The sequence below is a fragment of the Caloenas nicobarica genome, chromosome 3, assembly GCF_036013445.1.
Source record: "Caloenas nicobarica isolate bCalNic1 chromosome 3, bCalNic1.hap1, whole genome shotgun sequence".
Taxonomy (NCBI): domain Eukaryota; kingdom Metazoa; phylum Chordata; class Aves; order Columbiformes; family Columbidae; genus Caloenas; species Caloenas nicobarica.
The window spans coordinates 51914172-51937478 of NC_088247.1; the positions used below are offsets into that span (position 1 = coordinate 51914172).

General features: G+C 40.4%; 1 protein-coding gene across 3 annotated transcripts in view; it reads left to right on the forward strand.

Moving 5' to 3' along the window:
- The window catches only part of DSE (dermatan sulfate epimerase), a 38064-nt gene extending 22649 nt beyond the window's left edge, over positions 1-15415 (forward strand). For 2 of the 3 annotated variants that reach the window (XM_065631203.1, XM_065631202.1), the window contains exons 4-7: positions 3225-3478; positions 6988-7227; positions 10196-10403; positions 12419-15415. In XM_065631203.1, the coding sequence (XP_065487275.1) occupies positions 3225-3478; positions 6988-7227; positions 10196-10403; positions 12419-14183 (2467 nt within the window). In that variant the 3' untranslated portion in view covers positions 14184-15415. Of the gene's footprint in view, positions 1-3224; positions 3479-6987; positions 7228-10195; positions 10404-12418 lie in introns of those variants that run through there. The other variant, XM_065631204.1, reaches the window with a different exon arrangement.
- Positions 15416-23307: the final 7892 nt, after the last annotated feature.

Consider the following 23307-nt stretch of genomic DNA (forward strand, 5'->3'; position numbering starts at 1 on the left):
CCAAATCTGACACTGGAGAGCGATTTGAAAAATGAGAGCGTAATTCAGACACAAAAAGCATTTAATGTTTGCTACTTGACCATTCTTCTTGTGAATCATGTTCAACATTGTTTGGTGTACATTGTTTATTCCATTGAAATTCAGTTAATGGAGGTGCACTGATTCATATCAGCTAAAGAGTTATCGCTTGAAGAACAGATGTTGGCCGTGGTTTAGTATGTTTAGAAATGAGGGTCTTTAAATCATCGTCTTTAATTTTGTGTATTACTTGTGTGCATCTCCTCTGTGAAATTCTATACAAGACAATATACAGAGCTGCAATTTGAGGGAAGTTATGACAAAATTACTTTGTCTAACTTGAGGTGGATAACCATGCCAGTATTTAGGCTTCGGATGCCTGACATAAGGTTTTTTACACTGAAAGTTTGGGGTTTTTTCTCAAGAAGTCAACAACATAAATGCAGTCATAACTGATTGATTTAGTGCTTCCTGTGTAGAAAAGTGCTTTCTATTTTGTCAGAAGTGGTGCCACAGAGACTAGTGTACACTCTTATACTATAGAATTTGATGCAGTATTGCATTCAAAACCAAACATAAAGTTAGTGTACATCTTAACAATAAAAGTTACAATAAATCTGTTGCACTGTCAAATCCCATTTAAGATGAAGTTAGGTTAAGATCATTAAATAGCTTTAGGCACATTCTAATTAGCAATTTGTATGTTGTTAAAAGGGTACTGTACTTTGAATTAAATGTTTTAAATTAACTCAGATTCTTTCGTTGTTCTTTTTTTTTTCCCTTAATGTATAGCTTAGCCTCAATCACTTTTTAATTGTACCAGGCAGAGGCCTTTAAAGTGATATTTCCTGTACCCATTTGAACTCTGATTTTTGAATGTGCAAAGGTTTAGTGAAAAGCAGAACTAAAAATACTTTCAAAATTAGGATTCATGATATAGCTGGTCAAAGGTATGTTCATGTGTCAAAGGATTTCTGACAACAGTTATAGTGCCAGGGTGTTCCGTATAACCAGTGTAGAATACAACTTTAATTTTATGTATATGACTAACAACAGTTTAAAAGCTTTTTCAATCATAATCAAAGATGAAAAAGCAGGAACAGCTGCAGGGAAGGAATTCAGATTGACAACTAATCAGTTAACTCAGATTTTCAATTTGTCTGCATCAGTGGCACAGTATAAATATATCTGGAGACTAGGAAGAGTTACTGCCCAGTTCAGCTGTGTTTTATTCCAGTTTATCTGGAAATATGGAAAGAACAAGCATTTAGGAAAAGTATGTAAATATTTGGCTCACAGGTTTGTTATTTTTTGCACAACAATTAAGCGAAAGCATAAATAAGAATTTTATTATATCTGGCTGGAAGCCTTCACTGATAAGTTTAAAGTTTGAACCAGGAACAGAATGACAGAGAAGTTCTCAGCATTGACAATGAAGACAATGGCATGTGGATGCATGTGGATGTGTAGAAGATGAGTAGTAAATTTCTGGAACTTTTTTCCTGATCCTTTGACAGTTATTTGTTATTTCCTGATGCTTTGACACTTATAGCTGTCTGTTTTAATATTGTTCACAACCATTTTCTGTCAATGCCTGTCTGTTAACTAAGAAACAAAATTGTGCAAACAAAAGAATCCAGTCCAATAAAAACCCTGGTTCAGAAACAAAGGTCAAATCCTGCTGCTCAAGTAAATGCTGAATGCATTCATGTATTTAATTAAAAATCTGTGAGAGAGAGATTTCATTGTAAAAAGCTAAGCCAGAAATGAATGTATAACTTCACTCAGCAGAAGATGGGACTGAAGCTGAGAGTAGACAAATATTTAAAACTGTTGGAAATGTGTCTAATCAAAAAGCCTACAAAGGCTTTACTTACACATAGGTGTGAAAAGGCCAAGTTCATTTGAGTTCTTCCAGTGCTGTTGGATGTACTGAAATAAAAATTAAAGGTCATTTTCTTCACTTGTAGATGTTGCATCTTACCAGTTACAGTGCCCTAGGTTGATGGTCCTAATTTCTGTATGGTTCATTCATGTATTTTGAATACCAATAAATTATGCTTTTAGAGCAGAATGAGGAATTTTTTTAAAATCTTGCTCTTTTAGTATTTTTCCTCATCTGTTTGTTCACACTACTGCTTATACGAATCAAGATTAAGTCATATTTATAGAATCATAGAATAGTTGAAGCTGGAAGGTGTCATCTTCGAAGATGCAACACAATTTCCACTGATTACAGTAGGGCACTGCCTCATCCTAACAAAATTCATTTCTGTAACAAAAAATATATTGCAAAGTAAATGAAACATGAAAGCAACTGATGACTGTTCAGTTTATCAAAGATTTTATTTTCACTATGTATTCCTTCATGGGTTTTTTTGTAGAGTACTGTCAGTACTGCAAAAATAAAGTCTTTGGTAGCCAATATATGCTTGATTTAAGATAAATATTTTTTCTGTACTACCTCCACCTCCATTATGAATTTTCTTGGTACAAATTTACTGTTTTCCTAAGTTCAACATAATCATTTGATATGTGCAGGTATTTCCTAGAAAATAATTTTGAGTAGTGGCATAATTTTAGCTTTATTTTATGTTAAACACTGTTTTTTAATGCTCTTAGGTATGTTAATTTGAACTGTAGTCATGAAAGTAAATTTCATCATCTCTACTTCTAGCATTGAATGTGTATGTGAAATGGAGAAACAGCATTGTGAGTTATTTTATCCCAGTTGCTTTAAAGACAACGTCAGTCCCATAGTCACCATTCAGAAATTTATCAACGTTTGGCTTCCTTGGAAAAGAAAAAGATTGTTACAGATTTTTGGATAAGTATAAACTATGGGATATTACTTTCTCACAAAAATGCTATGAATCTTGCTTCAGATAAATAGATTCCAGTTCTGTGCAATCGATATTCTGCATATCTGTTTCTTCTAGCAAAGCCCAGAATATTGCGGACACTGTTTTAATATTTAATGACTTAATCTTTCTAATAAAATTAATGAGCTTTGAAACTTGATGTTGTGCATACTTAGGAAAGAAAGCAGTGGCCTCGATGACTTGGTAAGTAGCTTACTGCTGTGTTAAAATGCAACATGAATTGCCTAACTTCAGAGAGATTAAGTCATGCACACATCACAGTACATTAATGGAGAAAAATAAGTGGGTGAAACTCAATTAATTGGCATCTTTCTTTATTGACAGGCTAGTGAAGGATGCTCCATGGGATGAGGTCCCTCTCGCTCACTCCTTAGTTGGTTTTGCCACTGCTTATGATTTCTTGTACGGCTACCTTAGCAAGACTCAACAGGAGAGATTTCTTGAGGTAATTGCCAATGCCTCGGGATATATGTACGAAACATCATACAGACGTGGATGGGGCTTCCAGTACCTCCACAACCACCAGCCTACCAACTGCGTGGCCCTGCTGGCTGGAAGCCTGGTCCTGATGAATCAAGGTACGTGCTAAACCATAAGAATGTTTTTCTGAAATGTGTCAACTCAGTCAGCCTTTTATGCAGAAAAGTTCAGGAACTGATACAAATGCTTCTGAGAATGCAACCATATTGGCTTGGCTCTTTCGCTGCTTAGAAAAATGTGATTCACTGAATAGAACAAAAGTCTGTGGGCAGATGTACAAGGTATAATATATATGCATATATATATCTGTGTATGTAAATTCAGTTATCTAGCTGATCCTGGAATTCTTACCTCACTGTAAGAATTAAAAATCCTCTTGTGTGTCATCTGTCTAGTCCAGCTTTACAGAGTCTTTCAGGGTAGATTATCAGTAAAGAGTGATGCGCTTGGTCTCCTCGCACAGTGCATTGAGAAGGTCAGCAGTGAGAAACACCCTGCGCTCTGACCTGGGACCTAGACAGCAGGACAGCCAGGAGTTTGGTCAAAGACTTCTGTCCTGCCTCCCTGAAACAGCTGCAAAGGTGTAACTGCACCTACCCAAAGGCCACGGCACAGGGCCTTTCTTTCCAGCATCCTTTTCTACAGAGGTGAAAAGGGCTTTACCTTTGTCCCTCTGAACTGTTCCTTTGCACCCCACAGCCTTCATCCAAGAGGTGTCTGTGCCAGGTGCCATCTCCTTTGCTGTGGAGACTTAAACCCGTCCTTCCCAGTTCCCAGAAGAATAACCTCACCTGTTGCTTTTGGCTGCTCTGCCTGGGGGCTCTCCCTCTCCTCCTGTCTAAGTGATACACAATGTAAACGAGAATGTGAGTCTTGGCGTCAGAGGGAGGGAGCAGATAAGAAATCCTGACTTTAAACCAGTGGTACATCGGCTGAGAGGTGGAAGTCATGGAGCCAGTTCCTACTTTTATAAGAATGCCTCAGTATTTTACCAAGTGATTATTTAATATGTGATAGAAGTATTTTGAACGCATGATGCCCAATGGAACTGCTTACTTGCGGCAAGTCAAGAAAAATCTAGTTTCTGGATGCTGATGGCCTTGCCAAGCTGTTCAGCCCTGCCAAGAAAAAGCATATCTGCACATCCCTGGAGCTTTCAGATGCCCAAAGAAGTCTGACAAAAAAGTGTGGCACCTACTGAATTTGGATGGGTCACCTTTTTGTTAAGTATTTGTCAAAACAAGCGCATTCACTGATGTGCGTATTCTGAAAAGCATGAAGAGTATGTGTGAAAGTCATTCCCTTTCCTCCTATCTTGCCTTCCACAAACTCAGTACTCAGACCATTTATTCATTGGGTTTTGCTAAATTCCTCGTAATTCCATCCTTCCCCAAGCCTCCGTTGCTGCAGAAAGCTGGCAGTTTGTAAGATGGCTCTGCTTTTCATTAGAGTATGGACCATAAGTATGCTTTGTGCCAGGCAATGGTAATATCACAAATAAAGTTGGGAAATATTTCTTTCACCAAAGGTTGGTGGGTCAAAACAGCCTGTATATGTCTAAATGAAAACTCAGTTGTTTTCAATACAGAGCAACTTTATTTTTTTTAAAATGGAAATTTAAATGAAGTTTTTCTGTTGGTCTAAAATAAGTTTTTAAAAAGTATTTTAAAAAGTTCTCATTCCAAGATGAAAAAAATTTTTCTGAAGGAGGAAAAAAAAAGGGAGGGAGAAAGGGAGTGAGCATACTATTCTTCCTGTATCAGATGCATAGCAATTGCAAATAGTGTATCCCGGTGTAGACCTTTCTCCCAAAAGATTTAAATTCCAACTAATAATTTTAAATACAATTGAGCTATTGAAGCATGTAGAGACTAAATAGCCAGCTTAAAAACAGGTAAAGATTGTCAAACAACTGAAAAATGAAACTGATTGAAATGAATTCCAGCCACACACATATATTGAAGTCTTTGTAGTAAAGTCAACATTCAGATATTCAAAAAAGAAACTTGATTAAGGCCTAACTCGATATAAGTACTGCTTATTTTAGGTGAGATTTGTTCTAGTTTGTTGTGTAGCCTGACAGAGTGTTGAGTCCCTTACTTTTTTCCTTCTAATATATTATTATTCTTGTAATATACTACAAGTATAGGATTATAGCATAGCTATACACTGAGTAAACAGAACACATATGCATTACAGTGGTAAATGCACTGGGCCGAACCACGGAAAATACCATTCTTGTTAGTGCAGTAGTCAAAAGCTAGATAGCGTGGCTGTTGTGTGCACAAGGGAAATGAGTAGAATCATTTGGGATTTTATTTGGACAGACCGCTGTGCTGTCAACTCTATCAGAGTGATGAAGTAGTGTCAAGATAGCTGTGAGTATAGTACATGGAAATAAGTAGCACTACCTACTTCTATTGCTCAGACCTTCACCATCATAGTTGTCTCCTCAGCCAGCAGATAAAAATACTGTGTTAGATTCAGGTTGTCTGTTTAACTTAGACATTGCAATTTTTTTCTCTCTGCTAACTGAGAAGGATTTGGCAGCCTTGACTAGTAGGATGTCTGAATTACTCATCACTCTGCTGAGCATAAATGCAGTAATTGTGGCAATGAAATGGAACAGTCTCAGTAGTGGGTTTGAATGTAGCTCATGTATGTATGTATGATGTATCATGAATGTAGCCTGGCACGTGCGCTTCATTCGGTAGGCACCACTTCACCACGTCATGGGGTGCAATGTATGCCAGCCGAGCTCTGCTGTACGGTGGAAATAAGCCTGGTTAAATCCGTCTTCAGACACTTTGAATTAGATAGACACTAAGTTGCAAGGCACTTCTAAGTGCAAGGCAGTTGGTCTCTGTTTAGTCCTACCTGTCTTGCCGGTGAATCCAAGAGAAAATAAGAGAAGGCACATAGCCTTCCTTCTGCTGGGATCCACGTGCTGACTTCTGCAATACACACATGCAGTGCTGAGGCTCTTGTGCTCGTGCTTGTTCCTTCATGAAAGTAGATGAGCCATGAGAAAGTCTTCTTGCAACCTCTTCCCAGCTATTCATTTTTGTAGAGCAGACCAAAGTAGTAAGACCTCTGAAAGTCTTTTATTTACAAGAAACATAACTGTTTAGGGCTTGTACATGTGGAGGCTTAAAGTTAATTGAGTTGGAAGATTAATTTTATTCTGGAATTGAAGAATCTGCATTTGGAATTAACCATGCAAAACTTTTCCAAAATAACTTATATTTGGATAATCCTTTAGGTTATAAAACAAACTGAAAATGTAAGTAGAATGGAGCATGTCATAAAACAGAGTATGAATTAGTAGAATATTAGTTAACTGCAGCTCAAATGTGAACTTCTTTGTATTTATAAACCCTGAGGTTCTCCTTGTCACACTGGTGGTCATACCAGTGAAAAATGACTGTCTAGAATATTTACATTATTGGAGCCCTCTAGTGGGGACCGTAAGTTTGTTTTCATATGGCTTTAATTTGCAGTAAAATAAATAGTCTTGCTGTGTCTCTTCCCTTTTCGCATGTCCTGAGTGCAATAAGGAATTTTTCCTTTTAAGATGGAAAGCATAATCTCACATTATTTCTTTCAGGCTACCTTCAGGAAGCTTACTTGTGGACCAAGCAAGTGTTGGCAATCATGGAGAAGTCAGTAGTCCTGCTGCAGGAGGTCACCGATGGCTCCCTCTATGAAGGGGTGGCTTATGGCAGCTACACGACCAGATCGCTGTTTCAGTACATGTTTCTTGTCCAAAGGCACTTTGATATCAATCACTTCAGCCACCCCTGGCTCAAGCAGCACTTTGCATTTCTGTACAGGACTGTCCTGCCAGGTAGGTCCTTTGGGTGGATGAAGATGAATCTTCTAATTCTTGAAGCAGCAGTAAATGCCATACTTGAAATAGGTCATTTTAAAATAACATTGTATGTGGATTTTTTTAAATAACCTTTTTCTTGCATTTTACTTCCATCATCCATCAAAACAGTGACACGCTTATTTATCACATCTTATTAAAGATCACTGCTTATTAGACTCTGGCTTTTAAAACCAGTGAAAACAAAGAAACATCATTTGGGAAGCAAATGCTTCAGAATTTGATTTCTGGTTTTCAAAGTTTGAAACAGACCTGTTTCTGGGTTTTTCTCTTTGAAAAATAATGTTCTTCGAGATTCCTTTTGATTTTTCCTTTGCCAAAAATCATCACACTAAAAGATTAGGTGAAAGGAGTAGCAGACGATGAAGCCATGGTAAAAGTATCAGTAAAGGGTAGGAAAGTTTTACATGACCACCAGTTTTCCACGAAACAGTGACAAACAGATTTTTATACCATTTTTATTAAAATTTTTTTTAACGGAAAATGTCATTGAGTCAAGTGATAGGTTTCTCTGTGCAGTCCACGGGAATATGAACCTTTTTTTTTTGTCAGTGTGAGAGCTAAACAGAAATATCTGGTATCACTAATGGGTCAGTTTTTCAGACTTTAGTATTAATGTTCTCTTGCTGGATCTCTCCACTGCCTTGCAGTATGTTTTAGCATCTCTGATTTGAAGTCCTGGTTCTGACTGAAAGACGGAGATCACAGAATCACAGAATCACAGAATGTTAGGGATTGGAAGGGACCTCAAAAGATCATCTAGTCCAATCCCCCTGCCAGGGCAGGAACACCTAGGTGAGGTTACACAGGAAGGCGTCCAGGCGGGTTTTGAATGTCTCCAGAGAAGGAGAATCCACAACCCCCCCGGGCAGCCTGTTCCAGTGTTCTGTCACCCTCACTGAGAAGAAGTTTCTTCTCACATTTAAGTGGAACCTCTTGGGTTCCAGCTTGAACCCATTACCCCTTGTCTTACTGTTGGTTGTCACCGAGAAGAGTCTGGCTCCATCCTCGTGACACCCACCCTTTATATATTTATAAACATTGATGAGGTCACCCCTCAGTCTCCTCTTCTCCAAGCTAAAGAGACCCAGCTCCCTCAGCCTTTCCTCATAAGGGAGATGCTCCACTCCCTTAATCATCTTTGTGGCCCTGCGCTGGACTCTCTCCAGCAGTTCCCTGTCCTTCTTGAACTGAGGGGCCCAGAACTGGACACAATATTCCAGATGAGGTCTCACCAGGGCGGAGTAGAGGGGAAGGAGAACCTCTCTACACCTACTAACCACCCCCCTTCTAATACACCCCAGGATGCCATTGGCCTTCTTGGCCACAAGGGCACAGTGCTGGCTCATGGTCATCCTGCTGTCCACCAGGACCCCCAGGTCCCTTTCCCCTACACTGCTCTCTAATAGGTCATTCCCCAACCTATACTGGAACCTGGGGTTGTTCCTGCCCAGATGCAAGACTCTACATTTCCCCTTGTTATATTTCATTAAATTTTTCCCCGCCCAACTCTCTAGGCTGTCCAGATCTCGCTGGATGGCAGCACAGCCTTCTGGCGTGTCAGCCACTCCTCCCAGCTTGGTGTCATCAGCAAACTTACTGATAGTACACTCAATTCCCTCATCCAAGTCATTGATGAATATATTGAACAGTATTGGTCCCAGAACTGACCCTTGAGGCACTCCACTAGATACAGGCCTCCAACCAGACTCCGCCCCATTGATCACAACTCTCTGGCTTCTCTCCTTCAGCCAGTTTGCAGTCCACCTCACTACCCGATCATCCAGTCCACACTTCCTCAGTTTTGCCGTGAGGATGCTGTGGGAGACGGTGTCAAATGCTTTGCTGAAGTCAAGGTAGACCACATCCACTGCTCTGCCATCGTCAATCCACCTTGTTACGTCTTCATAAAAGGCTATGAGGTTGGTCAAACACGACTTCCCCTTGGTGAAGCCATGTTGACTGTCCCTGATGACCCTCTTATCCTTGATATGTCTTAAGATGACACCAAGGATAAGGTGTTCCATCACTTTCCCAGGGATGGAGGTGAGGCTGACCGGTCTATAGTTGCCCGGGTCTTCCTTCTTGCCCTTTTTGAAGACCGGAGTGACATTTGCTTTCCTCCAGTCCTCAGGCACCTCTCCCGTTTCCCAAGACTTGGCAAAGATGATGGAGAGCGGTCCAGCAATGGATGTACAAATACAAAGATGTACAAGATGTACAAGATGTACAAGATGTACAAATACAAAACCAGTTATAAGTAAATAAATATTCCCAACCCATTCTGTCTTTCAGAAGAATTCATTAGGAACTTATACTGTTCAAATTCCTGGTTAAGAAGACTGTTACAACTTTGTTGGCTGTAGGAAGCCCAGATCTAGCCATGTGTGTAAGGGGGAGGCTGAGCGCAGCCTTGTCTTGCCAGAACGGGTATATGAGGAATTGTGCCGACTCCATGTGAGACCTCAGGCATCTACTGGGGAGAGGTTCCTAAGAGCAAAGTGAACTCATGCTAGCTGTTTCAGCGTGAAGCTGATTTCTTTTTCCCTGGGGGCACCTCTGTTTTCTTGCTTTGGAGAATTTGGATTGACGTAGGCAGAGTGAAAACTGTAAAGTTACCTTCACCATATTTGAGTGAGGAGAGGAAGTGGATGGGACATTGCTTCTTACTTTTTTTGGAGTGCGTTGACTGTCTGTAGCCCAAAGCTGAAGAAGAAAAGCGAGTATTCAAGTGAGCTACAGCAGAAGGAAACAGCTCCTGTGTAACCTGTTTATGGCTCATTTAGAAGTAGCTCTATAAACATATGAAAAGGCATCGTCTGTTTGTGTCTGTTTGTACCGCTTGGCTTCACCGTCATGCTCTACAAACACTTCTTTGTACATTTATTTGTTCTTTCTTACATTCTTTTACACTTTTTTTCCCAAGGTTTTCAGAGAACTGTGGCCATCGCGGATTCCAACTATAACTGGTTCTACGGGCCGGAGAGCCAGCTGGTGTTTCTTGACAAATTTGTCATGCGCAATGGCAGTGGGAACTGGCTGGCAGAGCAGATCAGAAGGAACCGAGTGGTGGAGGGCCCAGGGACACCGTCCAAAGGGCAGAGGTGGTGCACTCTCCACACTGAATTTCTCTGGTATGAAAGGCAATGAGTGGGCTCAAAAGGAACCTGACAGCTGTTTGCTATTAGTGATAATTCGTTATCTTTAGATTTGTACTGTAGAAGCTGAGATCAGGCTGGGCATGTGTGACCCAGAGAGTCATTTGGCTCAGAAGAACTTCACTTAGCATAGACGCACAGTATGTGTTGCTACAGGGAACAAATTCATCTTGCCCTACATCTGCTTTTGTGTTTTCTTTCTGTTGTCTATTGCTTTTATAGAATACAAGCAGTTCCTAAAGGACTGAAAATTTGCCTGCATGCATTCTTTGATTTATCTGGTCTATTATAATAGTTTTTAATCCAGTTGTGTTCTTTAATAATTAATTGGGTGAATATTTAAACCGTAGTTTTATTTTAAAAGCTATAAGTAATCATACAAACTTTCTTTTAAAAGGTAATGTAAGCAGTAAGACTATTAATACTATTAGTTGTTTGTACACACTAATTTACAAGATATGCTTAGAAAAAATATAAAGATAGATTACTAGATCCATATTTTCATTATAATTTACATCTCTGTTAACTTGTATGTCAATCTTCTAAAAGTAAGGAATGAAAAGACCCAAGAGGCTTTAGATAAACATTTGAATTCCCTCAGTCTGTGGAGAGAACAAGTACATTTTCAAGGAGTTAGTGTAGCTCTATTTCTCTCTCTTACAAGAAAGATTTTATTGAATATATATTTTTTCACATTTATGATATACACATTACAATGCATGTTTATTAGGCTCTAAGGATCCTTCATCTCATTATTTGCAAAATACAGAATCTCTCCTCTACGACCCCATTCCATCCTTCTTTTTTCCTGTGTCTCCATGGAAATCTTGGAAGTTTATACTTACAAAATTATTTTTAATGTCAAAGGGAAAGAAGTATTTTAGGAGCAGTTTAGTAAAAAAAAAAAAGAAAGAAAGAAAAAAATTATCTGAATATTGCAACAATTGCCTTTTCCCTGTTGGTCTCATGATGAGCACATCCACTTGCATTAAAGTCTTAGGAAAGAGGTCTGCTTTTAGGGGAATCTCCATCAGGGACCACTAGATACAGAGCAGGCTCCTGGCACTGGTTGGAATTACCCGAGGCCCATATGCAGGACATGAGCTGTGAGTGTCTAAGGCCTGACACAGGCTCCTGGTTAGCTGTAGAGAATAAATCTGATGAGGAACCATCTAACAGAAATATTACGGGGCTTAATGATGGTTTCTTTTTTTTTTTTCTTAAAAACAATGCCAGAAGGTTAGGTTTTGTTTTCCATGGTTGTTTTGTTTGTTTGTTTTAATTCTTGAAGATCAAATAAATCAAAAATTATAAGCTTCGTATCCCTTTCTGAAATTAAGAACTCTTTTTAAACCATATGTCTTATATCTAACAATCTATACAAGAAAGCCATGGAAATTTTTCTTCAACCTAGTTGGAGAAGGAAACTAACATACACTAAGTGATATAAAGCATAAAAATTTATCCTTTAAAATGCCTTTTCAGTAATTTTTAGTTTATTGCTAATTCTGTTTGAAGACTACAGACTCCTTTAATCACCTGTTTTAGGGAAAGAGATATACTGCTTCTCTTGGTTAAGTAGTCAATAAACAGGTGCAAAATAGACAGTGTCTATAGCCTGGGGCTAATGTGCCTTTTTTAAAGATTTGTATTGCAGTCAGTAGCTTTATGATACAAGACAAAAAGTCTCTAGTTTGAAATTAGTGATACTCTTAGTTTTGGACTGCGGAAGGGTTGCTTGTTATAAATGTGAAGTGAATGCTTTCAGCAGTTAATCTGTAAAAAGCACACAGCAAATTTGTATAGGGATTAGTATGCTAAACGTCATTTCAACTGTATGATTAGTTCACTGAAGAAGCATACATGTGGGATTTACATTATTAGCTTGCTCCTTGATGTAAATATTGAATTGGTTTCTGAGTTTTGCACAGGTGCTGATAATGGAATCAGTCAAGTGATTTTTAAACCCATTTTCCTCGTCTTTTTGGCAGGTATGATGCAAGTTTGCGCTCCGTACCTCCCCCTGACTATGGAGTTCCTAAGCTGCATTATTTTGAGGACTGGGGAGTGGTAACCTATGGAAGTGCTTTGCCAGCTGAAATCAACAGGCCTTTCCTTTCCTTCAAGTCAGGAAAGCTGGGAGGACGTGCAATATATGATATTGTTCATAAGAACAAGTACAAAGAGTGGATCAAAGGGTGGAGGAACTTTAATGCTGGCCATGAACACCCAGACCAGAACTCCTTTACTTTTGCTCCCAACGGCGTACCTTTCATAACAGAAGCTCTGTATGGGCCAAAATATACCTTTTTTAATAATGTGTTGATGTTTTCCCCTGCCGTCTCCAAGAGCTGCTTCTCCCCATGGGAAGGGCAGATTACAGAAGACTGTTCCTCAAAGTGGCTTAAATATAAACATGATTCAGCTGGTGACTGTCAGGGCCGAGTGGTTGCTGCCATGGAGAGAAGCGGAGTGGTTTTTATCAGGGGAGAAGGAGTGGGTGCATACAATCCTAAACTGAAGCTGAGAAAATTGCAAAGAAACCTCATGCTTCTCCATCCCCAGCTTCTCTTGCTAGTGGACCAAATCCATTTGGAAGATGACAGCCCCCTGGAGGCAGCGACCAGTTTCTTCCATAATGTGGATGTGCCTTTTGAAGAAACAGTTGTTGATGACGTCCATGGGGCCTTTATTAGGCACCGTGATGGGATATATAAGATGTACTGGATGGATGACACTGGCCACAGCGAGAAAGCTACCATCGCCTCAAGGATGTATCCCCGGGGCTACCCCTACAACGGAACGAACTACGTGAATGTAACAACCCTTTTGCGGCATCCCGTCACAAGGGCCATTTACCTTTTCATTGGGCCCTTCGTCGATGTGCAGAGTTTCACCGTCCGTGGAGATTCTCCGCAGCTGGACGTTTTCGTTACCACCAGCGAGCACGCCTACGCGGTGTACCTGTGGCCCATCGAGGATGGGTCCCGCTCTGCCTTTGCACAGGTGATTGCAGACCGCCAGAAAATTGTCTTTGACCGAACCTCTGCCATTAGGAGCTCCGCAGTGCCAGAAGTGAAGGACTACGTAGGGATCGTGGAGAGGAACCTGCAGCATTTCAAGCCTGTTTTCCAGCAGCTTGAGAAGCAGATCTTGTCTCGTGTACGCAACACAGCCAGCTTTAGGAAGACTGCTGAGCGCCTGCTGAGATTTTCAGATAAGAGACAGACAGAGGAGGCCATTGACAGGATATTTGCAATCTCACGAAGGCAGCAGCAGCAGCAGCATGGCAGAGCAAAGAAAAACAGAAAGGTAGCCAAAGGCTACAAATTTGTCGATGCAGTTCCTGACATTTTTGCACAAATTGAGGTAAATGAGAGAAAAGTGCGACAAAAGGCACAGACTCAAGCACAAAAAGAGCTGCCTGTAGATGAAGATGAGGAAATGAAAGATCTTCTGGATTTTGCAGATATCACTTATGTAAAGCACAAAACTGGGGTGTCAATCAAAGGCCGATCAGGGCTGACACAGATGGTGACAACTGCTCGAAGTAGTGCCCCATCAATATCAGCTTCTTATACCCGCCTCTTTCTAATTCTCAACATTGCTATTTTTTTTGTCATGTTGGCAATGCAGCTCACATATTTTCAGAAGGCCAAGAGACTGCATGGCCAAAGATGTCTGTATGCAATACTTTTAGTAGACAGCTGTATATTATTGTGGCTGTATTCTTCCTGTTCTCAGTCACAATGTTAGCAGAAGACCTCTACTAGTCGACCAGTTTATGGTCATATACGTCTATGCAAAAGCATTAACCCTAATAGGGCCAAAGATTATCTTCTTTTTTTTCTGAAACATTCCAAAAACAGCTGGGGAAAAATTGGTTTCAGACCAGAAGGGATGGAAGAATGGGGCAAGCAATTAATATCTCAGAAAACGAAGTACTTAATAAGTACTCCTCCTTTGTGTTTTGAGTTGGGCCTCACGTCTGAGGGAGTGTTATGCTTTGTTCACCAGAGTTCAGTAATGTAAAGTTGTAATTATTTTTTTGGTGAGACGAGGCCTCTTAATAGATTTGTTTCTAAGGCCTTTCTTTTTTCTATAGAACTGGGTTTGCGTTTAGTGAGTTCTCATTTCAGGCTGCTATGGATGTCTCTGGACATTCTCTTAAGAAAAAGACATTCAAACACAAGTATGCAAGGTAGACCTTAGCAGTAGATTCCATTTCTCTTTGCCAAACCAAAGAATACTTCAGCATGGGACACTCCTCTATAATTATTGCAGACCCTTACCTCATGTTGTCTCTTCCATGCTTTACAATCTGGCACTGTGGGAAATGGCAATCATCTCAGTTCTCGCCAGGTGGGAGGCACAATGCCTAGTAGGCAGTAGCAGAAGGCAAATAAGAGGCTAACTCAAAATCTAAAGGAACACAATTCTCAGGAAATAAAACCCATTCTCTTTCAGTCAAGTGTAGGCCACAGAAAGATGAACGCTATATGGTCTGTTCGCATTTACAAGGCAGGGTTTCACAAAAGTTTTTGATAGTTTGAAGCACGTCTTAGTAGGGAAATAATGTCCTAGATCACTGCCCTTCCATATGCAATTGTAAAAATACAAACAAAAAACCAAAGTGATTGTGTGGTAACCTCAGCATTTGCCAGTATGGAAAAAGAGATATTAAGGAAGTATTTAATGGGTTTTTTTCTGTTCATATGGCTAGAAACAGAGGACAGTTAAAATTGTGTGAACAGCTTGTTCTCTATAAAGCACCAGCAAGGGTTCTGCAAGCTCTTGGTGGCCCCGGGTCAATTATTTGAGGATTAGTGGTAAATGGAATCATATGGTTTATGACAAAAATAAGTTTGACATCTCCATATATATCCCCTTATGTTCATTAAACTGATTTCAAAAAACCATAGCTATTTGAGAGAATGGAAGCTCTATGGAATTGAGGCATATCTGTATGTCTTTACAGAAAAACAATTCTTCCAGTACATTTGCTAAATAAAAACATTATAATTGTCTCTATGGAAAAGTGGTTTTTCTTTGATCAAAATATTTTTCATTATAATTACAGTAGTCCTGTTCATCAGCACTTTGTTCAAACCACAATCGTTTGTTTCCTCTTCTTTACACCCATTTAGGTATCTGTTATCTACATTACCACTGTTAAGCCTTCTGTGGGTCTATGTGTTGAAATGTCACAAGCTTTTCTTGTCTAAAAATCTTCAGTGAACAGATCAGATTTTCACTAGGTTCCCGATACTGAGCCAGTTCTGAGCACTGTATTCGCATACATAAGCCCTACTGCAGTCTCCTGGATTTATCCAATAAAATTGGGTACATTTAGTCCAAGCAAGGGTTTAGGACCCCAAGTTATTTCTGATCCATGCAGGATCAGTGGAGAAAGAGAGCCTTCAGATAGCCACTCAGTCCACCTAAGACCTTGAAACACCTTCAAGACATACCTTTCCCTTTTCCCTAATTGCAAAAGGCTTGTAGGGTGGTTAATCACCTATTTCAAATCACCCAATTAATTGCTTCAGGTGGAAGGAGCTGAGCCTGGGGAATGTCACACAGCAGAGCTCCATGGTGGTAGTGGTGCCTGCTGAAAGTATGACTGGGTAGTGACAGGCTGCGTATCACTGGAAATCTCCAATTTCTGCCTTTGCACTCTGATGACATGAAGACAGGCAGAAATAACTGCCGGGTTCAGTTTGAAAGACACGGTTTGTTTTTTTCAATATTAGGCGATACCGTTGTTGGCTGTGAAATGCTGAAAAATCAAGATGCGGGTACTTTTGCAGTTTAGTTGTATGGCCTGGGCCATCCCTCCTGTGGTAGCCAGTGCCATAAAATTACCCCAGGGTAATTCAGGTCAATGTGCTGTACAAGCGTATAACCTGTGTTTCTGTCTCCATGTCCTCTTCTTGGACATATGAACCTTCAAGAAAATGAAGAGCTGTAGTAGCTTTTAGCCTTTGTCAGCCTAATGCAAACAGTGGAGTTCATACAAATATTTAACTTTATTTCAAGTCTATGCATGTTTACCCTGTGTCAATTTTCTACTGCTTTGAACAATCAGCTTGGGTTTCTTGATCTGCTTTGTTGTATGGCATCTGAATTCTAGCATGGGATTTGTGTAACTGTCAAATGAAGCTGCAGAGTTAGAGATTAGAAAGTAAGGTATGGTCATGCACATTAGCTCTCATTTACACTACACTTCTCTGCACCTTTTTAGCAATGCAAAGGTAGAGGCGGTTGCAAGAGCTGCCTGTGCTCACAGACAGGTCTTAAAGCATCTTTTAAAGCAGACCAGCATTCAGTTGAATAGTGTACATGTGATGATGGAGTGAAAGGAAATGACGTGTACCAGTCTGTCCTCCTGAATGGGAGACCAGACACATTTCAGCATAAGGTGGGAATCGAAGGGTTTTCCAGCCTGTGCTTGGTTTGCATCTGACACCTTTCTGTTAGCAATTTATGAGTTACCTGCATGTGACTGTCGTTACTGGCCATGCTGAAGTCCACGTTCACAGGTGTAACTTTGATTCAGATAGGGAAACTAAAGTTTGCTTCAGGTAGTCATGAAGCTATAATTGTGCTGAGTATATTTCAGATGTGAAAAGAATCTTGTGTACTTTCTCATTCTTTTCTGGGCCAGAGCCTTTAAAAAGTCCCTCTCCAATGTTCATGTAAGTTTTGTTTCCATTCCTTGCTTCCATACTTCTTGTTCCTCTTATTCCTTATCAAAGATGATAATTTTTAATGAATTTTGAAACAAATTGAAGAACAGGTGGTTCCATGCCATCAGCAACCAGCAGCTCACACTGTTGGGTAGAAGTGTCTGTGTCACAATGAAGAAACAGTTCGAGCCCTCAGGTGGCAGCATACACAGAAAAATCAGAGCTGCCCTTGCTTTGCTAGGAGGTGCAGTGAGGGAGAGCAGGCAAAAGAGATCAGCCCAGATAGCCCTGCTGGCTGGTGGGAGGGCTGGAGAACACTGGTGTTCCTCAACACTTGCTGACACAAGAGAGGATGCTGTCCTGGCCTTTGTGTCCTTTGTCTGAAGTGCAAGAGAGAAGCAGTCTCCATGGCAGAGGCACTTAGCACTGGTTTCATCTGGATTGAGTATACTGAGCAACTTTTGACATGGCACTGCATGGTACCCAGTAGTGAAGTTATCTCTCACTCCCTATTTTAGAGTCACACTAGTGAAGTGTTTCTGGCACAAGCCTTGGCTTCCATTCTTATTCTGCTGCTTTTTGGTTTCTAAAAAGGTAAATTTTCTGCATTTCCGACCACAGGAAAAGATGGCTATCCCACAACTGGGTGTATGTGGATGGATTCCTGTACTCATCTGAGACCTTGCTGACTTCACTCGACCTCCCTTCAATAGCTGATGTTCAGTCATGCATGCCTCGTTTCAGGACTGCAGCCAAGGTTAGTCAGTCTAAAGTTGGTTCAGTGTATCCCAAACAAAATGAATGGGCATTCAGCCCACAGGTAGCAGTGTGTATGTTTGAGGGTGGAATCCTTTCCTTAGATTTTTAATGATTTTTTGAGTCCAGCCAAAAATGGGCTCTGTATGTTAGACACATCACCGTGACTAAAGGAAGCAAAGGGAATGGAGCGCATTACCTCATTTCTTAAAACTTGTAAGATCAAAGCTTATTCTGAAGGATTATATGTCTAAAATACATAAAATTCTTCTGTTGGCCTATGTGTTTTCCACTGATGAAAAGTTTTTTCTTAGTGTTTGAAAGAATAGAGTGTTTGGAAAACAGCTGTATTTCTGCACTAGACATTACATTCACATCTGTTTGGTCTGCAAAGTCTTAGTTGGGATCAAACATAATTTGTCTAACTTTAATCTCTTTGCTCTGGCTACTCTGTTAAAATTCAGTAGGGTAACTTCAAGCTGGTAAATCAGACTCCGCTAATGAAGCCAAGGTGTTATCTTCTGTCCTTCATTGGCAGTTGACTCCAGGAGGTCTCTGCAGCAGGAGGCCGATGAGATCCAGTGCTGGGTATGTCCATACTATCATCAGCACACAGACTGTTTTCTAAACTATTTCAACCTTGGAACAAATAATGGCAAAGCACTTCAAAGAAAGAGCCCAGGACCCTTTCAAGGAAGGAACATAGCCGTTGTCTTCTTCAGGCAGGCAGGAAAACTGGACCAAACTACACAACATCTAAGTTTGTTCTGAAAAAAATACTCTGAAAGACAGGATTATCATTGGGGCTTCCCCAAAGCTGGCATCCTAATACAGATGGGTGACTAATTTAAATTTGTTCTTGCCTCGATTGCTACTTTACACTGCACAGTGGCTGCAGCCATTTAAGTCAACAGGAAAACAAATAATTTCAAGAAAATTTAAATTTCATCTTCAGTTTTCAGTGAAACTGACCATGACTGCAGTGCCCCTGAGATACTAAGGAGCACATGAATCCATATATGCAAAGCCATATCCTCTCTGCTTTAATTCATATTAATAAAAATAGCAAGAGAACAATGTAAATCATCCAGTCTTTGTGGCAGTGATGTTCTTGTGGTAATGGAATTATTCAGTAAAAACCCACAGATTTGTTCTCACTCGAACTTCCAAAAGGCAGAAAAAAGCAGGAGATGTAGTGTTGGTATGCTTTTATACGCCTATGCTTTCAACAAGAATGCCCGCAACACTACCAGAGTTACTGTGGAATCCTCACTATACTGAAAGACAAATGGTGGGTTCCTAATAGTCCCCCTGGGCCTTGGTGATGCTGTGGAAGCTGTGTTCTTCTCATCTGTTCTCAGGTAAGCTTGAAGTTTCAGAAGTTAAGATGAGCTGGGTCTCCTCAGCTCAGCATCTAACTTGGGGCTGCCCAACATTCAGCGTTATCCTTCTGGGCTGCAGATATTCACCAGTCACAGAAAGAAAAATCATGGTGGGGTCCCCTAGGAAAGCTGGCCATGAAGAATGGGCTGTCAGCACCATTCGTCTGGCTGGTAGCCTGCTCTGTGTATGAGAGACCCTCGGAGAAGACCTCAGCCCAGCAGGGTCTCCGTGACTCATCACAGTGGTGACAGCCCATTCCGAGCTTCCCTTGTTTCTAAGAACCTCTGACACGTGGGCAGGCAGCAGCATAGTGATGTTCACGAGCACAGCATACCCGCAAAAAGGTTGGCATGTGTCAAACCTAGTACACATGAGTTGTATCACATTCAGACATTTGACAGGACAGGGTCAAGTACGTATGTCCTCTATGACATACATAGTGTGTCCCATTGCAACAGTAAAGTTGGACATTGCCACCTAAGCCAGTGGCACTTGCTTTCTTTTCATACATAAGCCTGCTGTTGGCAATGAGCTGTGTCACAGTCATATGCTTCCAAGAGGAAAGAAGCTCCCAATCTTGTTATCCTGTTTGCCAGTGTATCTAGCCATGCCTTCAGCTAGTGCAAGTGTAGCATTCTCCCCAGATGCTACCTCTCCTGACAGATTCCTCAGGCTGTTAAAAGAAAACAGCATTCATAGCATTTATGATGATTCTCAAGAGGTTTAGGGAGTCAGAGAAAAGTTGCTTAGCATTTGAAATGTGTTGTAGTGTGAGACATTTAGCATTATATTGTAGCCTTTCCCCCCTTTGACCCGTGCCCAAAACCACCAGTGATTTTACTGGTTTTACTCCAAAATGACCCTGGGACAACCTAGAGGAAAGCTGTCCCCCTTCAGCCCCCAGGGCTATGCTACCAGGAACAATAATCCACAGCAAAAGGATATATTATATTCTTTTTTTTTTACTTTGCCCAATACATTTTTTCACCAGTATGCACTTGCACTCCAAACATTACACACTCCGTCTAGCTACGTATCTACCACCAGCTGGAAGGCAACCTTCAAGGAGGTAGAATGATTCTAAAATCATGAGCATAAAATCCCTGGTTTTCCACTTTGTCTTCATAAAGGTTGTAACATAGGAAGCTAGGAATGCCGGGATGGCAATGAAGGGAACTGGAGGAGGATGTGCACGGAAATTTCCCTAGACTGCCACACTGCTGGAGGGTAAGCTAGATGAATTCAGCCTGTGGCAAGAGAAAGTAGGTGATCAGCATACGCATTTCTTTTTCTCCCTAAAGAAGAGGATTATCCTTAGGATGAGGAGCTGAACTCTTCAGGACATGATAAGGAAGGCCAAGTTGCTTCATGACATAGTAAAGATGCTAAAGCAGTTATAGTAGATCTTTACTGATTTTTATAGTCTAGAACTATATTCACTTATCTCATGCTTGTCTTTTTTATATGGTATAGCCCTTATTTTGATAAAGTAATTGTATTCTTTCATTTATTAAGTTTGCCAGTTAATGAAGGGGACCGTGATTGACCCATTGGCAGTGATAAGATCCCATTTCCCCAGTGAGTGGTGAACAGTATGCAATGGATTAGCTTTAAAATGTCATATATCTTACTTTGCCTCAGAGGGCCCAAGGCTCCGTAGGAGATTCCTCAAAGAAGCTGTGTGGAGAATCTGGCTCTGACAGCGGAAGTGGTGAACTCTGGTAAAACACAACCTCGTATGCCTCATAAAGTTTCCTCTGGTGGACCCAAGTGCAGACTGCTAGCAATAGGAAAATGGGCAGAGGACCAGAGTTCCTAGGAGGGCACTTAAATAACTCCACCCTTATGTAAAGTAGAGGAATAGAGGAGATGTTTAATAATAAAATATAAAATACAGCTGCAAATGCCTTACAAATAAAAGGACAGTTATGGTGGAGTGTTTGTGCATTACAGAATAAATGTGGCCAGACCCAGAGACGTGGAAAGTAACTCCTAACATTAAATATAGACAACTGGGAATGCTTTGTCCTTATGTCCTTATGTCTACATCTTTTGTACCATACGATCAGACAGCCTTAGGCCACACACAAAAGAAGCGGAACAGAGTCAAATCTCAGCTATTCAGCAATTCCAAGACAGCAAGATGTGATGGCACAACCTGAAGAAGGACACATGGGATACAAAACATTTATAATAAGAGTACAGAAATATTTTTGGTTTAATGTGCTTAAATTTGCAAAGTAATTTTATGGCATTTCATTTTCCACAGTAAATGAAGAAAACTGAGCTTTGTTTGCTTAGAACTGACTAGCTGACTACCAAGGGTGATTTACCTGATTACAAATTAGTTAACTCTATAATCTGCCTCACTAAGGCTCCTTAATTTTGCCATAAAACCTGACAACTTCTACCTTTCTAATCCTATGAAAATATCATATACTTTCTTATAAACTCAGCAAATATTTTTTCACTCAGTCCCCAGACAACACTTAAAGAATTGCACAGACTTATTTATGGTACTTATAGATTGTAGATTAGCGTAGATTGAACGGTAAAGCCCTCATGCTGCTGGTTGCTGTAGGACACTTGGACTGGGTTCCAGGACCCTCCCCATCCAGAAACGAGACCTGCAGTGGAGCTGTGGTGTTAAAAGAGCAGCAGTAAATAGTAGCAAGAGAAAATTAGTGCAATGGCTTGTGTGACTATACCAGAGCTCACCTGTCAGAGCCTCCTTCAGAACTGTGTTTGGCTTTGCAGACCTGGTTCCTCCCTACCCACTACATTTCATTTTCAGCCAAAAGCTGCTCATAAATGTAATGCCTTAAAACAGCAGTATAATGTACACAAATGCTTGTAAGCTGTACGTGCTCAGTCACAGTGCTCCTTTTCAGGCTGCCGTTCTAAGTGTTAGTACTATTAATGATTGATGTGGTGCTGCGGAGCTGCGTGACACTTCACAAACATGTAAGAAGACTGTCTCAACCGTAAAGTCAGAATAACTTCCTCGGTTTCACAAACTGAGGTAATGGGCCTCCAGGGGAGGTCAGTCCACCCAGAAGGTGGGTGCAGATCTGCCTGCAGACAAGACCCCTGCTAGTTTAGCATTAATTTCACCTGGAACAAGACAAAAGATGTTACAAGAATTTTCCTAGAATAAAAAAGACTTTTCCATATGTCTTTCTGAAGCGGGCACTGAGAAATGCAGCTTACAACTCTTTTACTTGAAAAAGCAAGTCCAGTTGTTAAAAAGAGAAAAAAAACAGTGCTGAGGCATTCTTTTCCATTGCATCCACGGATGTACAAGATTTTAGATTAATAATGTGAAGAGGAAGCTGAGCTTGATAAGACTAATGAGAGGAATTTGGGAGAGGATGGGCGTTGGTCAGAGCAGCTACAAAGAGAATGATTTGTAGAAAAACACAACTGGTCTCTTGCTATTTTGAACAAATAGAAAATGTCACAGAAAAGAAAAAAAAAATAACCTCTTGTAAGGACTCAGTAACATGACTAAAACAAGATCTACTCAACAGGTACTTGCAAAGACCCACAATGCACGTGTGCGCACACACATATGCTGCATTCAAGACCAGTATTATTCATTTGATACAACCACAGAACTAGACTACAGGTTTTTCCAGCTAGAAAATATTCGACATTCATTCAGCTGCAAATGAAGAGACAGAAATTAAAACATCAAAGAGAAACTTGACAAAATATTGAACAAGTCAATTTGTTTTCAGCTAAGTCTCTCATTTTAATAAAGTACATTTCAAAAGGAAAAGATGTTTTGAATAACAAAAATAATAATTTTGTTCTAAAAAAGGCCATCTTTTCTATTATGGCATTGTTTTCATCCCCCTTGCAAGGCATAAAATTTAATGCGAATCCATGCAAAAACAACCCTTAAATCGGAATTCTGGGTTCTTTAGCAGAAAACTATTTTTCTGAACACTTTCCAGGTAATGCTTTACAGCTGTTGCAGCCAGCCAAGTGTTAATTTAGAGAGCAAGAAGAGGTGCCCTGAGAGAACAACGCTCTGCCCCCCCAGCCCT